Here is a 14,825-nt window from a genome sequence, read left to right as displayed (position 1 = left end):
CGCCGGTAGTTCCCCCACAATCCACAGACAGCAAAAATCTTACTCCATTCTTACATGAAATCTTTCAATTCATTTTTATTCAAGATAGCTTGAATTAATTTATTATTTAAAAGTTGATCAGTTTTAGATACACTCTTAAAAATGTTCTTTATCGGCGTCAGTGGTTTCATGAAGAACCTTTAATATTCATAGAATCTTTCCATTGCAGAAAAGGTTCTTAATAGTGGAAAAAGTCAAGTGTCTTTAGATTATTAAAATGTTCTTCATGCTGTGGCCGTTTACGCCTGGTATTAAGATAAGTTTTGGTCGATTGGATCACAGGCAGACGAGGAGACACATTCCCGTTTACACTTGGTGTTTTAATCCGTCTCTTCTGTCCTGATTTCTTCGAGGGGAGGGTCTATGGTGGGTAAATGTATGGGGGTTTTTTTCGGATCTTTCGATCTAATGGACAAAATAATTTGAATTTGAATTTACATATGAACACGACCAGGGACAACGGAAAAACACACGGAGAACATCAGGTTTCGTTTCTGCTCTGACAGCCGCAAGACCAGCCGAACACTGTGAGTGTGTGTTAGATATCAGGAATGGTGAGAGAACATTGTGATTGATACGTTTTTCATCTTCAAACCAAACTTGGGTCTTCATCCGAGAAAGTTTAAATCCCGTCTGTCTAGAGCTCTTCCCATAATGTTACTCATTAGGTCAGTAGACGGAGATTAGACGGTCTTTTGTGTCTGTTTGAACACACAACAATCCGGTCTAATGTGTTTTTTGCACTTCTTTTCGGCAAAAGTGGACAAGCTCAAAGCGTTTTAGACCCGTTTACTCCTGTATCTAGTGTCGTCCACTTGTGATCCGATCGATCAAAACGCTTCTCAATACCAGGTGTAAACAGAGCCAAAGAAAAAAGTAGTTATTTTAAGGTTGTTTGAGGAACCAAAAATGGTTCATTCATGCCATCACTGTGCAAAACTTGCTTTTGGAACCATTCTTTTTAAGAGTGTATTTCCTCAAGACATCTTTTTGCTACTTAATTGCTATAGTGGCCTTTTTTCTGGCATTGCATCGACTGGATCAGATCCCAGATTGGTTGTCTAACTCAAGTATCACTGCGATCTGTTTTCTCAGGTGGGTGGGCTACATGTACCCTGGCTACCGCGGCCGGCAGTTCGTGTTTGAACACGGTGACTACAAACACTGGAACGAATGGGGAGCCACAGAACCACAGCTGCAGTCCATCCGACGTGTACGCGACATGCAGTGGCACAAGCGGGGCTGTTTCCCTGTCCCCGTCCCCGTCCCCGACCCGGCTCCCAAACCCAAACCCATTCCCAATCCTAACCCCAATCCCGCCCCCGCACCCGCACCCCCTGCCCCGTCCGCCAGCTGAAGGAGAGCGTCCCGCCCCGTCACCGATGACCTCTGCCCCGCTCCTGCTCAGAGGGCCGCGAAGAAAGCTCGTAAGCAAAAGTGACTGCCTTGCCTCTTGTGTGTCTAATATTGGAAATAAAGGCCTCGGCCCCATGGTTTGACCTCTGACCTTTGGCTCGTGTCTGCTTTTATATTAGCTCTGCTAGACTGATAGTACGCTACTGCTCAAAAGTAGATTTTTGAGTGCTTTTGAAAAATAGTCTCTTCTGCTCACCTAACCCTACAATAAAAACAGTATTGTGAAATATTACTGCAGTTTAAAAGAACTATTTTCTATTTCAATGTAATTTAAAGTGTACTTTATTCCTGTGATCGAAGCTGAATTTTCAGCATCATTACTCCAGTCTTCAGTGTCACATGATCCTTCAGAAATCATTCTGCTGATTTGCTTCTCATGAAACATTGCTTATTATTATCAAGTTTGTATACATTTATTTTATTTTTAAGTAATGAAAATGTTTGCAGACCCAGTCAACCTGTGAGATCATGTAATGATCACAGTGACATCACACCATTCGCATACTGTGTGATACTCGCAGTGGGATTAATATGTGGGCTCATTGTGAATTCAAATGTTGAGCAGAGACAGTTCAAAAGTCGGTCGCCAGGAGGACATTATACTTCCCGGAAAACCGTGGATACTGCAGGATTTGTTAGCAAACCGATTCTGGACTTATCATGAAATTGTTATACAGGAGAAATGGTGAGTGGTCTCTTTAATTGCTATCCACATATGATATTATAATGCCAATATGCACTGTTCCCTGACCCTGTGTTAGCAGAAAACTGGCACATGGCCAGGTACATGTGAACCCGCCATGTTCCCAGCTCAGGTGTGGAATCACCTTGGTTCAGTAATCACACCAGTAATCAAACTGCTTGCATTGACATATTGTTCTCTGTGTCTCAGGATATGAATACATCTGATTATGAAGGTAAAATGAGTCGCGAGTGGCTCTTTGTGTTGACTTCACGTTGTCTATATTTCTAAAATCAATGAATAGGCCAGCTATTGTCCATATTGGTGCGCGTGTGTGAGTATTTCTCTTCATTTCCTTTCATCATGTTTATGTCTTTCCTGTCTCTTTGTAAGTCATTCGCTCTTGGCAGGAGTTCAGCTGAGTCATATGAACGGAGAACAAAGCGTGGAAGCCTCCAAAAACGACAACTAATGAAATAACTCCGGACTAGGCATGGTTTGGCATTGTTATCAGGGCTGATGATGAAGAAAATCTGGCAAGCTTCCACTGCCGGTCCACATTGGCATGGCATACCTATGAGGTTACCAAACCAGACTAGGCCTCTCTACGCCTCGTCAAACTAGGCCTACACGCAGATTTTGGTAAGAAATTGGCAGATGAGACTCTGATTTATTCACTGTAAATACTGAACTAAATATTTTGCAAGGTATTGTGAACCTCACATTATTGTGCAACAGACCATTATTGATAAAACGTAACATTTTGCTGATTCACTAAAATATTAAAAAACTAAACCAGCTTTTGTTTAATACATAATTATTTTAATTAATTCATTATTATTATTATTTGATATTATTCATTATTAAAACTAAATGTTATATATATATATATATATATATATATATATATATATATATATATATATATATATATATATATATATATATATATATATATATACCAAACATAAATATCTGATTATTTTATTAAAAATCCACATTTTCTATTCTATTATTTTGCTGTATTATCTTGTAAATGACTGAGAACATTATTTTCTCTCTGAAGTGGTTTGTAGATGGTGTAAAAGAGAAAAAAAAAACCTTGGTGTAAAAGAGAACGGATGTTTGACATTTATTCAAATGAGTTTTTAAATAATTGCTTTCTTGCCGGCCTGATGTGTCGGCTCAGTTGCTGGTTTTAAGAGGAAGAAGAGTTTTTCTGTGGAACTGACTGCATGCAGTTGCTAAAAGCAGCAGAAGAACAGGAACATATTTTCAGAGAATGATTCTATTTTAGAATCAAATGATTTTTTTGACGTTTCTCCAAGCAGATTTAATAATTGTATGTTTCTTGTCATCTTTCTGAGAAGGTTCACAGTTATCCAGGTCATTGCACGGGTTTTTTGTTGTTGTTTTTTTGTAAAGTTAGATGTGCTCTGTTGCTCAGAATGTTTTGTTACTCTCCAGTTGGCTTCATCAGTTGTGAAATTATGAGATTTCCTGGCATTTAAAATCGTTACACACAATATGATGTCATGAGAGTTTTTTCGGCTGTCCTGAAAAGAGCATGTGTAGCAGAGCAGAGAGTCAATCTACAAAACATTCTTTCTTTCTTTCTTTCACTTTTTTATTTAGCATTTTTAATAACATTGTATGGTAGTCTGATTAAATAATGACAGAGAAAAGAGATGTTGAATATATTCGCTGATATTACTTATGGAATACCTACTCCAATCAACGTGATAGTATTATGTAATTAAATATTATGGATAATGGATTTGGCAATTATAGCAGCTCATCCAGGTATTTCATGTATGCATACATTTACATACTCCACACAATGTATAGCCTAGACTATACCGTTTTTTATGTTTTATAAAGAAGTCCCTTATGCACACCAAGGCTGCATTTAAAAAATACAGTAATTTTGCAAAATATTTTTGCAATTAAAAATAACTGTTTTCTATAGTAATATATTTTAAAATGTAATTTATTCCTGTGATCAAAGCTGAATTTTCAGCCTCGTTACTTCAGTCTTCAGAAATCATTATAATATGCTGATTTGCTGCTCAAGAAACATTTATGATTAGTATCATATATTATGTTGAAAAAAGTTGTGCCATCATACATTTTATTTTCAGGCTACATTATAAATGTCACTTTTGATTAATGTATTGCATGAATAAAAGTATTTTAAAAAAATCTTACTGATCTGAAACTTTTAAATGGTACACTCTCCGAAAAAAAGGTACAAAAGCTGTCACTGTGGCTGTACCTTTTCAAAAGGTACACCTTTGTACCTAAAGAGTGCATATTGGTCCCTCAAAGGTACATTTTGGTACCAAAAGTGTACATATTAGTACCTAAATGGTACATATTAGAACCCTTTTGAAGGGTACTGTCCCAGTGACAGTTTTTGTACCTTTTTTGTGTACAGCACATACTGCGCATTTATATTATTAATACAAATATGCTATTTCTTACGATGTTTGATAATTAATTATTATTATATAATTTATATATAAAAGAAACCAGTCATACAACAAGTAGGAAATCGTTTCTTAATTCAGTATTAAAATGCCTGTTTTCGAGGACAGGAATAGCACATCTGTGACCGCCGCTCACTTCAGAGATGGAAATGAACATGTGAATCAGAAGATTCCCTGAGATCCTGAAGCTTTCAGCAGCCCGTTCACAGCTGTTGATGGGATATCCCAGTGTCTAATGATAGCCAACAGCTCCCCATTACGGGCCAGCACACCAACACATAACCAACATAACAGAATGATGATTAAAGGATTTCTTCACATTTAAAAAAAACCCACTGAAATTCATTTCATATCTGTTGTCGTGGCTGGAATTCTGAATGCAGAATCCATAACAGCATGTGTAAGCTGTTGTGCAATAATGCTCTGATGACTTGATCACTATGTAAAGTATAAGTTGACGTGGTGTTGCATGAAATATGGGGTGACATTTCATCTGAGGGCGATTACAGCTGTCCAGATGAGCTAAACATCATGAGATTCCCATGAACTAATGTAGATACTGTTCATTTATGCATAACTTTAATCAAATTGTGTTTCTGAAATTTGTCATGAAAAATGCTAAATTTAAATGCATTAGATATTTATGAGTATTTTGATAGTCTGTACACTTTCTCTAAATAAAGTTTTATTTATTTGATAATTTTACATTTTGTTTTAGGTGTAGCCTACTTAATATTAGTTTTTGTATGATTGTATGATATATTTTATGTATTGTTTAATTATAATTTTAATAATTTTAATTAAATTTAATTAAATGGTATATTAGTACCTATCTTTGTGCATTTTATTATTATTAAATTGTACTATTACTCAGTTGTGTTATAATGTTATATTATTATTATGTATTGTTTTACTACAATTTATTGTTTGAATATTAACACCCATAATTATTATTTGTAATATTTCTTAAATTATATTTTTACATTTAAACATGTTATAATATTTTTTATTATCATATATTATTATTTTATTCATTTGTTTAAATATTTTTTATTATTGCATGAAATATTAGCACCCATTATAATTATTTGTATAATTATTAAATTGTGTTATTTTGTAAATGTTATATTATATATTTTTTTATTATTATTAAATAATGTTTTATTAAAATGTATTTCTTGAAATTGTATTGCTTGAATATTGTTTGAGAATATATAAATATATATATATATATATATATATATATATATATATATATATATACAGTATAGCTATAAAGAAAATGTTATATATATATATATATATATTTTTTTTTTTTTAGCTACATGTATTGTTTGAATACTTGTACTATTTTATTAAATATTTGCTCCCATTATAATTATTCGTGTTATTTTGAACATTAGGCCTACTTGTTTTTGTTCATTCTGTATTTTTTCTTTACATATAGTTTTAGACGCGTTTCTAAACCCCTCGCTTTCAGTGAGCTGGCGCGACGTGTGCTTGACTCATCACGGGCTCGCGCAGCTCGTGCACTTGAGTTGAAAACTTCTCCGCGTGCGATCGCGGAGCGCACACGAGACCCGAAACAGAGCCGAGTGGTAAATCTCGGGCTCCTGCTCCCGTTGCCGGATCAAAACATGGACGATTTAGGTAAGTACGAGCTGCTTTGACGTTTTACATCGGATAATCGTGAAAGGAGAAATTTGACGCGACGCTAGAGCGCTGAATTGACGCTGTAGGAGCGGATGGTGCGCGGTGCTGTTGCCAACGTCAGCGCGCGCCGATGCTTGACTGCAGCAACATGCTGAAAAACACATGCTCGCGCGCCTGGATGCCTGTTTAAAGATGCTTTTACGCGTTATATTTATGTATCCTTCGGTGTTTGGTGTTCTGTGTTGATGCTGCATTGTTGCAAGAGTCAGATTGATCCGTTCTTTACAGCTGCTGTTCTTGCAACATTGAGTGATTAATATCAGACCCTTGCTAGTGCAATACCACTTTGAGCTTTATATTTGTCCCTAAATGCAGAAGTGTAGATTATAGTTTTTGCTGATTTATTTGCATTTATAGTTCCTGTCTTTGCAACTTCTGCAATGTGTCAACAAAACAACAATGTGTTATTTCGCACCCGACCTCCAAACTTCACAAATATTGCCCAAAAACTTGCTGTTGGTCTTTATAGTCTGCATTAATGATTGCATTGGTTTTAATGCAGGAATAAACACGCATGAGTTGCCAAGACATTTATATTTTAAAATCAGCAACAAAACTGCTAGTTTTTGTTGTCAATTAACTGTGTTCACTTACTGTAACAGTTGATCCCATAAACTACAGGTTGGTGTTGTAACTTGTTGACTTGTTGCCCAGGGCAATGAGAAAAAGAGCAGCACTGCCTAATCTAACTAATCTCAACATTAGTGGCTTGAGGCTGTTGAGTTCTTCTTGAGTCTTCATGAGTGACATGCTGTTTAGTAAAGTTATTTTCCTAAACCTGTGACGACGAACAACAAGCGTTTGTTTGGCTCAGAGAGTTTAGACATTAACATGGGACAAGCGAGGGACAGAAATTAAAGGGATAGTTCACCCAAAAAAGGAAATTTACTCACCCTCATGTTGTTCCAAACCTGTATGAGTTTCTTTCTTCTGCTGAACACAAAGATATTTTGAGGAATGTTGGTAATCAACCAGTTGACGGTAGCCATTGACTTCGATAGTAAAAAAGTACAATGGAAGTCAATGCTGTCTGGTTACCAACATTCTTTAAAATATCTTTGTGTTCAACAGAAGAAAGAAACTTCTACAAGTTTCGAACAACTTGAGGGCGAGTAAATTTTTGGTGAACTATCCCTTTAACAGCACTGAAATGGGAAAATTAAAGCAACTAAACTGCTTTAGGTGTCGTATTGCAACTACAGAGTCTTGCATGAGCTAATCGTCATGTGATTCTAAACATTAAAATATTTTCAGGATGCTGTGCAAAGCTTCAGTCTTTCTAATGCACAAATCTATTTTTAGCAGTGGTATGGCAGTATCATCCTGACAGCGCTTTAGTGTCCGTCACACTTATCTGTCCCGTTCTGAACATCTGTTCACTTGCTGATCACCTTTAAAACGCTGTATATACACCAAGAGTGTCTATGAAGAAAGTGAATATGCTCAAGTTGTCTTGAGTGCACTTTCACCTCTTCTCATAAGGCCTGCGTCGATGGCACACAAACAGTGATCGCTTTATCCTCAGCAGTGAAGCGTAGATCGAGACACACATTGAGATCGCAGGTGTGAGCGCTTCTTTTTGCCGGGTCATTCTCCTGTAAACGTAAGCCTGCGTTGTGGGCCGTGGACGACTGTTTGAACCTTAAAAACCTGTACGTCAGCGCTCTTTTCAGTGATGGAGTGTTGTGCCTTGAGACTGTTGATGTAACATACAAATATGTCCATGTATGTCTCTTAAAGAAGAGAAGTCTGATTCACTGTAGCAAATCGGTGTGTTTGGGATCAGTAAGGCTTCTGCTCACCAAGGCTGCATTTATTTGATCAAAAATACAGTAAATTGTGAAATATTACTACTATTTAAAACAATTGATTTCTATTGTAAAATATTTAAAAATGTAATTTATTCCTGTGATCAAAGATTTTCAGCATCATTACTCCAGTCTTCTGTAGGTATGTTTCCATCCAAAGTTACGAATTTAACTTTTGCGCAAAATGGGAATATCGCATAAAAGATTTGCGAATAAAGCAGCGTTTCCATCCAGTGAGCTGAAGAGAACAAAATCGTTACGCTAAAAGATCGGTCCACTGGTTAGTCCAGTTATGCCGTCCCATTGCGCAGTCACCTGATTTTTTTTGATGCACATCAATAGTAAATGTGTTTCCATCATAGTTTATGCGCATGTTTTCTTAAATGTATCCTACTCAAACAAACACATACGTAATTTATGCATATTTTGGCATTTAAAAAAATATTGACATCAAAATAATATTGAGATGAAATTTATAACTGAATAAGATTGGTATTTAAAATAAATGCTGTTCTTTTGAACTTTCTATTCATCAAGTATCCTGAATAAAATCCATCATGGTTTCCACAAAAATATGAAGCAGGACAACTGTTTTCAACATTGATAATAATCAGAAATGTTTCTTGAGAATCAAATCATCATATTAGAACGATTTCTGAAGGATCATGTGACACTGAAGACTGGAGTAATGATGCTGAAAATTCAGCTTTGATCACAGGAATAAATTACACACGAAATACATTCAAATAGAAAACACCATAAATTCTAATCACAATATTACTTTACTGTATTTTTGGTCAAATAAATACAGCCTTGGTGAGCAGAAGAGACTTCTTATCAAAAACATAAGAAAATCTCACCAATATGTTGAATACATTTCCCAGCCCTGTCATGAATTATAACACAGTATAGTAACCGTTGAATGTGTTCTGTTCTCGTACACTGAATTTGTAATCGTCCAGTCACCCGGGTTTAAGAGCGATCTGTCAATAAGTCCAAGCTTGATGATGATGTATGTCTGTATGATCAAGGTCTGCGACGTTTAACCTGGTGAACATTGCGCCATGTGTGCGCAAGATGACGTTTAGCTCAATTATCCACTGAGAAACAGAAAGGCTTGTGTGTAATTCAGCTTTATTCTGACCTAAACCATCTTGTGAGTTTGCAGGCATTTGCTGCACTATTCTGATGTGTAACGTGTGAAATTGTGGTTATGTTGCAAAAGCACATATGTGAAAACACATACCATGTGTTTGGTGCTTGCATTAAAATGCAACACTGTGGTCTGATGGTCTGATATCTGAGTTAAAGGAAAAGCTCACCCAAAAATTAAAGTTCCTCATTTACTCGGTTATGTTGTTCCAAACTTGTATTGTTTTCTTCCTTTTGTGAAACACAACATGAGAAGTTTTGTCTAGCAGAATGTATGAACATCTTGTTTCAATATGATGAAAGTACATGGTTATTTTTGTACTGTCAGACTCTGAATAGGACAAAAATACATAAAAGTAACATAAAAATAGTCCATACAACTCTTACATGATATCTCAGGTGTTCTGAAATAACTTTAAGGTTTTCACTGAACATAGATAGTTCACTCAAAAATGAAAATCTTGTCAATAATTACTCCCCCTCACCAAAACCATAAGACTTTTGTTCATATTTAGAAAACAACTGAAGATTTTTTATATTAATCTGAGAGATTTTTGTTCAGTCCCTCCACATATTCACATATAACAATCAATTTTGGTATACAGAAGCTCAAACATGATAACCATTCTCATGTTACGCAGCACGTTTGAGCTTCTGCAAGAACCAATGAGGTTCATTCTCGTGTTACGCAGCACGTTTGAGCTTCAGCAAGAACCAATGAGGTTCATTCTCGTGTTACGCAGCACGTTTGAGCTTCTGCAAGAACCAATGAGGTTCATTCACGTGTTACGCAGCACGTTTGAGCTTCTGCAAGAACCAATGAGGTTCATTCACGTGTTACGCAGCACGTTTGAGCTTCTGCAAGAACCAATGAGGTTCGTTCTCATGTTACGCAGCACGTTTGAGCTTCAGCAAGAACCAATGAGGTTCATTCTCGTGTTACGCAGCACGATTGAGCTTCTGCAAGAACCAATGATGTTCGTTCTCGTGTTACGCAGCACGTTTGAGCTTCTGCAAGAACCAATGATGTTCGTTCTCGTATTACGCAGCACGTTTGAGCTTCAGCAAGAACCAATGAGGTTCATTCTTGTGTTACGCAGCACGTTTGAGCTTCTGTAAGAAACCAATGAGGTTTATTCTCGTGTTACGCAGCACGTTTGAGCTTCTGTAAGAAACCAATGAGGTTCATTCTCGTGTTACGCAGCACGTTTGAGCTTCAGCAAGAACCAATGAGGTTCATTCACGTTTTATGCAGCACGTTTGAGCTTCTGCAAGAACCAATGAGGTTCATTCTCGTGTTACGCAGCACGTTTGAGCTTCTGCAAGAACCAATGAGGTTCATTCTCGTGTTACGCAGAATGTTTGAGCTTCAGCAAGAACCAATGAGGTTCATTCTCGTGTTACGCAGAATGTTTGAGCTTCAGCAAGAACCAATGAGGTTCATTCTCGTGTTACGCAGCACCTTTGAGCTTCTGTAAGAACCAATAAGGTCCATTCTCGTGTTACGCAGCACGTTTGAGCTTCTGCAAGAACCAATGAGGTTCATTCTCGTGTTACGCAGCACGTTTGAGCTTCAGCAAGAACCAATGAGGTTCATTCTCGTGTTATGCAGCACGTTTGAGCTTCTGTAAGAAACCAATGAGGTTTATTCTTGTGTTTTGCAGCACGTTTGAGCTTCTGTAAGAACCAAAACCTGTCAATTAGACAGGTCAGAATTCTTTAGTTTTTTCATATGGATATATTTTATGTAGCATTATGAACGAGTTTTGGTTAAATATACTTTCAGTATATCTTTATTTGTTTTTTGAAAATTAATGAAAGTCTAATAGATTTGGAACGACATGAGGGTGAATAATTGATGAGAGAAGTTTCATTTGTGGTTGAAGTAACCATTTAAATTTAAATGTTCCTCTCACAAAGCTATGTGACATTTTTGTCATTTGTACTTTTTGACTTGTGGCCGACCGTGTATATATAAAGCACCATTTGTTTTTGTTATATTATGTGAATAATTTTTATTATGTAAATAACTATCGTTTTAAAGTAAAACACTCGTCTGTCTGGATGAGTAAAAATGACGGTATGAACTTCCCTTGGTGATTCTTAGTCACAATGGAAATGCTCTCGCAACGGTTCCTTTTCTGGGAAAGAGCGTTTGGTTGTGATGTGTAAACACAGAGTGCTGAGTGAATGGTGAAACACTCCAACCTCAAAACACACACACACACACACACACACACACACACACACACACACACACACACACACGCTTTATGATGAAATGTAAATACAAACTGTGATGTTTTTTCATGTATTATGGTGAGAAAAAGCAAGAATAAAAGGCCTGTGTCTTTGAACAGTAAAATAGATTTGCCATAGAAGTAATTTTCAATCAGAAATTGCTAGTATAAATTTCACAAATAATTACAAAGAAACCAGAAGTAAGACATTGAATTAAAATTGAAATTTGAAGTAGAAAGACTTAAATTGTATTTTCTTGTAAAAAGTACACTTATCACTTATAATTGCAGGGCAGATACAGTCACAACATATACAAACACATAGGCCACATGTTTCTCACGGCTGAAAGCTTATCTTATCTTTCTTGAAGATCCCACATAGTATGCTGTTATGATAAACAATAGGTTTTGTGTTTGAGATAAAAAACTAAACCATTAGTATTAATAGCACAATTAATATTTATTTTTATGCATTCATTATTGCAAAGTAAAAATGATAAGGACTTTGACATTATTTAATGTTATATATATTTATTTTATTCCTTAAAGGTGAAGTATTTAGTTCCTGCGACACTAGTGGCACCTAGCAGAATTACAAAAATGAAGCATGTTTTGAAACAACCTTGCAAATGCCTCTTTCGCACATTACGCCTCCCCCAACTCAAACATCACTAACACGGCTCCAACGGGTGCTTGTGAAGGCAGTAAACGGTCCAACATATTAGGAATACTTTTAGCTGCATGTGTCATGAGTAAGCAACTGAGCAGGATAAAGAACTATCCTGAGCATCTCGCTTATAACAAACCCATCCAACGTATCTGCATTTTTTGACATGACACACAACAACTGTTTGTGTCTGTCTACACTAAACACAAAGTAAACATTATAAATGGGTACATTTGTCTTTCTGAGCGGGTGCATGATGATGCTGTATGGTATTGAAGTGTCCATTGTAGCGTTTCATCACAATTCCTTGTTTGCTTTGACGTGTTCATGACCTGTTTCATCTCTAAAGCAGTGAGTTTTGGCTTGCACTTCTGCAACTGAAGTATCCACGCCCCAAACTCTCGCTATTGGTTGAGCTGGAAAGTGATTGACGGATCCGAGCGGATGAAATCCGCTATGATGGTGCCTGAGAGGCTCAATCTTTATAATTTTGGGGGAGATGAACCCATGAATGACATCTATCTAATGCCACGCACACTGGTTGTCAATTCATCTTCCTGAAATATTACATTTATTTTGTATAGTGATCAATAAATTGTATTGTGTAGATACATGCATATTATTTTGTGGCAATAATATGATTTGGTTTGTGCAGAATGTAGTTGGAAATGCTTTCTTTGGTGAACAAATGTTTTTTCCAGTAGTTTTTTTTCCAGCAGACCAAGTGACCACATTTCTGTTAGTCATTCGTCATTTAAATTGCTTAAAAAGAAAGGAAGATTAAAGGTCTTTTTAAATGAATCTCATCATCCGAAGTAAAATTACAGCATAACTGACATGCAAAGGTTGGATATCTCGTAACCTAGTTAGATAAATATAACATGCCTCTGACAAGTCCTACTGTAAGGATAATCTCTAGACGACTCCGTGAACTCTTTAGGCCCAGAATTAGCCTGGCATTTTCTCAGTCTGAATCTAAGTGATGCATTTGGAAGGACGTTCAGAGACGATTTGCTCGAGTTTAAACAGGCCGAAGCATTTGAGGAATTCCCAGCACACCTTTCTGCCCATCAGATAGGGAGATGGAGGGATTGGGAGGTTGAGAGATATCATGGGAGAACTGCTGGATGCAGGAATGTTAAGTACAGACTTGCACATTTATCTTGTGCTTTTTTATTGAAAGTACAATAACTCTCAGGTCACGTGTCTGGATGATGCCTGCATGCATCTTGTCTTCTCTGTTGGAATAGGCCTTGAATCCCAGGCATATCGTGATGACCAAGATTGGGTAGGTTAAAAAAGGTTGCATGTGCCTAACCACTTCTAAGTGCTTTCAGTTTGTCCCATGGACCCGTATGTTTCAGGCAGTTTCGATTGAGATAGTTTGGGCGTGTGCTCTTGTGTTCACTCGGATACACCTGTAGATGGCAGCTGGAACAATTACTACTATGTGTGTGCTTTGACTTCCCATCTAAAGAGAACTTCACTCGGTTCATTTCCTATTTTATTTATGTTTCCTATTTTTTAGGCTTTTTATTATTTTTTTAATTATTATATTTTTCCTTTTGGAATCAAAATAGCCTGAATACCTTTCCATGTTCACATTAAAGAGTCAAAATCACTAGTAATACCTTAGTCATGTTTTTGAGATAAGTCCGAATAGCTGTTATTGTATGGCGATGTTCAAGATGGATCATTTGTGCTTCAGCTCTGTCATCAGCTGCATTGCTTTATCATTGGCTTATGGTTAATTTCAAGATCTTTTGACCGCGTTACACCCATGTATTGTAGACTATAGCAGATTCTCCTCATGAGAAGGCTATCATTTTAAATTAATTCTTGGGTTGTTAATGAGATGGTCCGCAGGTATAAATAGCAATTTTGAAAATGAAACTGGACTCTCACTCTCTCTTTCTATTTGTGTGTTTCACTCAGAGATGATAATTGGTCCCACATGGCATCACTCTGACAAAATTATAATTAAAAAGACAGACTTAAATATAGAGCTCAATCTACACAATCTTTTTTTTTGCAGATTTTAAAGTAATTAACAGGCCTTTGTTGAATGGTTGCTTATTTAAACTGTCGCATATTATAAGTGGAGCAGTACATTGTCGTTTTGGTAATCTTGAGAAATATTTTTTACTCTCAATGCATTGATAAATGATTGCTGTTTTATTTAAATTATTGTGTATATATATATTAGTACAAATTTACAATAATTAAAAATGATAATTTAATTGATTACTGGAGCAGTTATCTGCAGTAATTCATATGATTCATATAGTTAATATCTTATAATATTAATCAACATAATACATCCTTTGTGAATAGAAGCATAATATTTTGATATAAGCAGCTTAGACATTGTGCTAGATATCTGTAGTTGTGCAAACTGTCACTTTATCGCCTCTCTACTCTCTGTTGGAGAAAATCAGATTGTGTCATTTCCTTAATGCAATACTCTCCCTCATTCTTGCTGGGTTGACATCAATGTGTAACATGTCAATAACCAAACGCTCAAGAATTCAGGGTTATTAATGCTTTACTCCCTCGGATCTATCAGGTTTTACAGCGTGGGATGTATTTCATCGTCTCTCTGTGGCAGGTTTAGGACTG

General features: G+C 36.4%; 2 protein-coding genes across 5 annotated transcripts in view; both read left to right on the top strand.

The window, feature by feature from the left end:
• Positions 1-1,545, top strand: part of crybb3 (crystallin, beta B3) — a 7,067-nt gene extending 5,522 nt beyond the window's left edge. Inside the window, exon 5 of the mRNA XM_077240560.1 lies at positions 1,135-1,545. Coding sequence (XP_077096675.1) covers positions 1,135-1,396 — 262 coding nt within the window. The 3' untranslated portion in view covers positions 1,397-1,545. The remainder of the gene's footprint in view (positions 1-1,134) is intronic.
• Positions 1,546-6,109: 4,564 nt separating this feature from the next.
• Positions 6,110-14,825, top strand: part of pxna (paxillin a) — a 43,062-nt gene continuing 34,346 nt past the window's right edge. For 3 of the 4 annotated variants that reach the window (XM_077241803.1, XM_077241802.1, XM_077241801.1), the window contains exon 1: positions 6,110-6,276. In XM_077241803.1, the coding sequence (XP_077097918.1) occupies positions 6,264-6,276 (13 nt within the window). In that variant the 5' untranslated portion in view covers positions 6,110-6,263. The remainder of the gene's footprint in view (positions 6,277-14,825) is intronic. The other variant, XM_077241808.1, reaches the window with a different exon arrangement.

This window comes from Siphateles boraxobius, unplaced genomic scaffold, assembly GCF_051911475.1.
Source record: "Siphateles boraxobius isolate OS27281-9 unplaced genomic scaffold, OSU_SipBor_1 24, whole genome shotgun sequence".
Taxonomy (NCBI): domain Eukaryota; kingdom Metazoa; phylum Chordata; class Actinopteri; order Cypriniformes; family Leuciscidae; genus Siphateles; species Siphateles boraxobius.
This window is presented reverse-complemented; position numbering and strand designations above follow the sequence as displayed.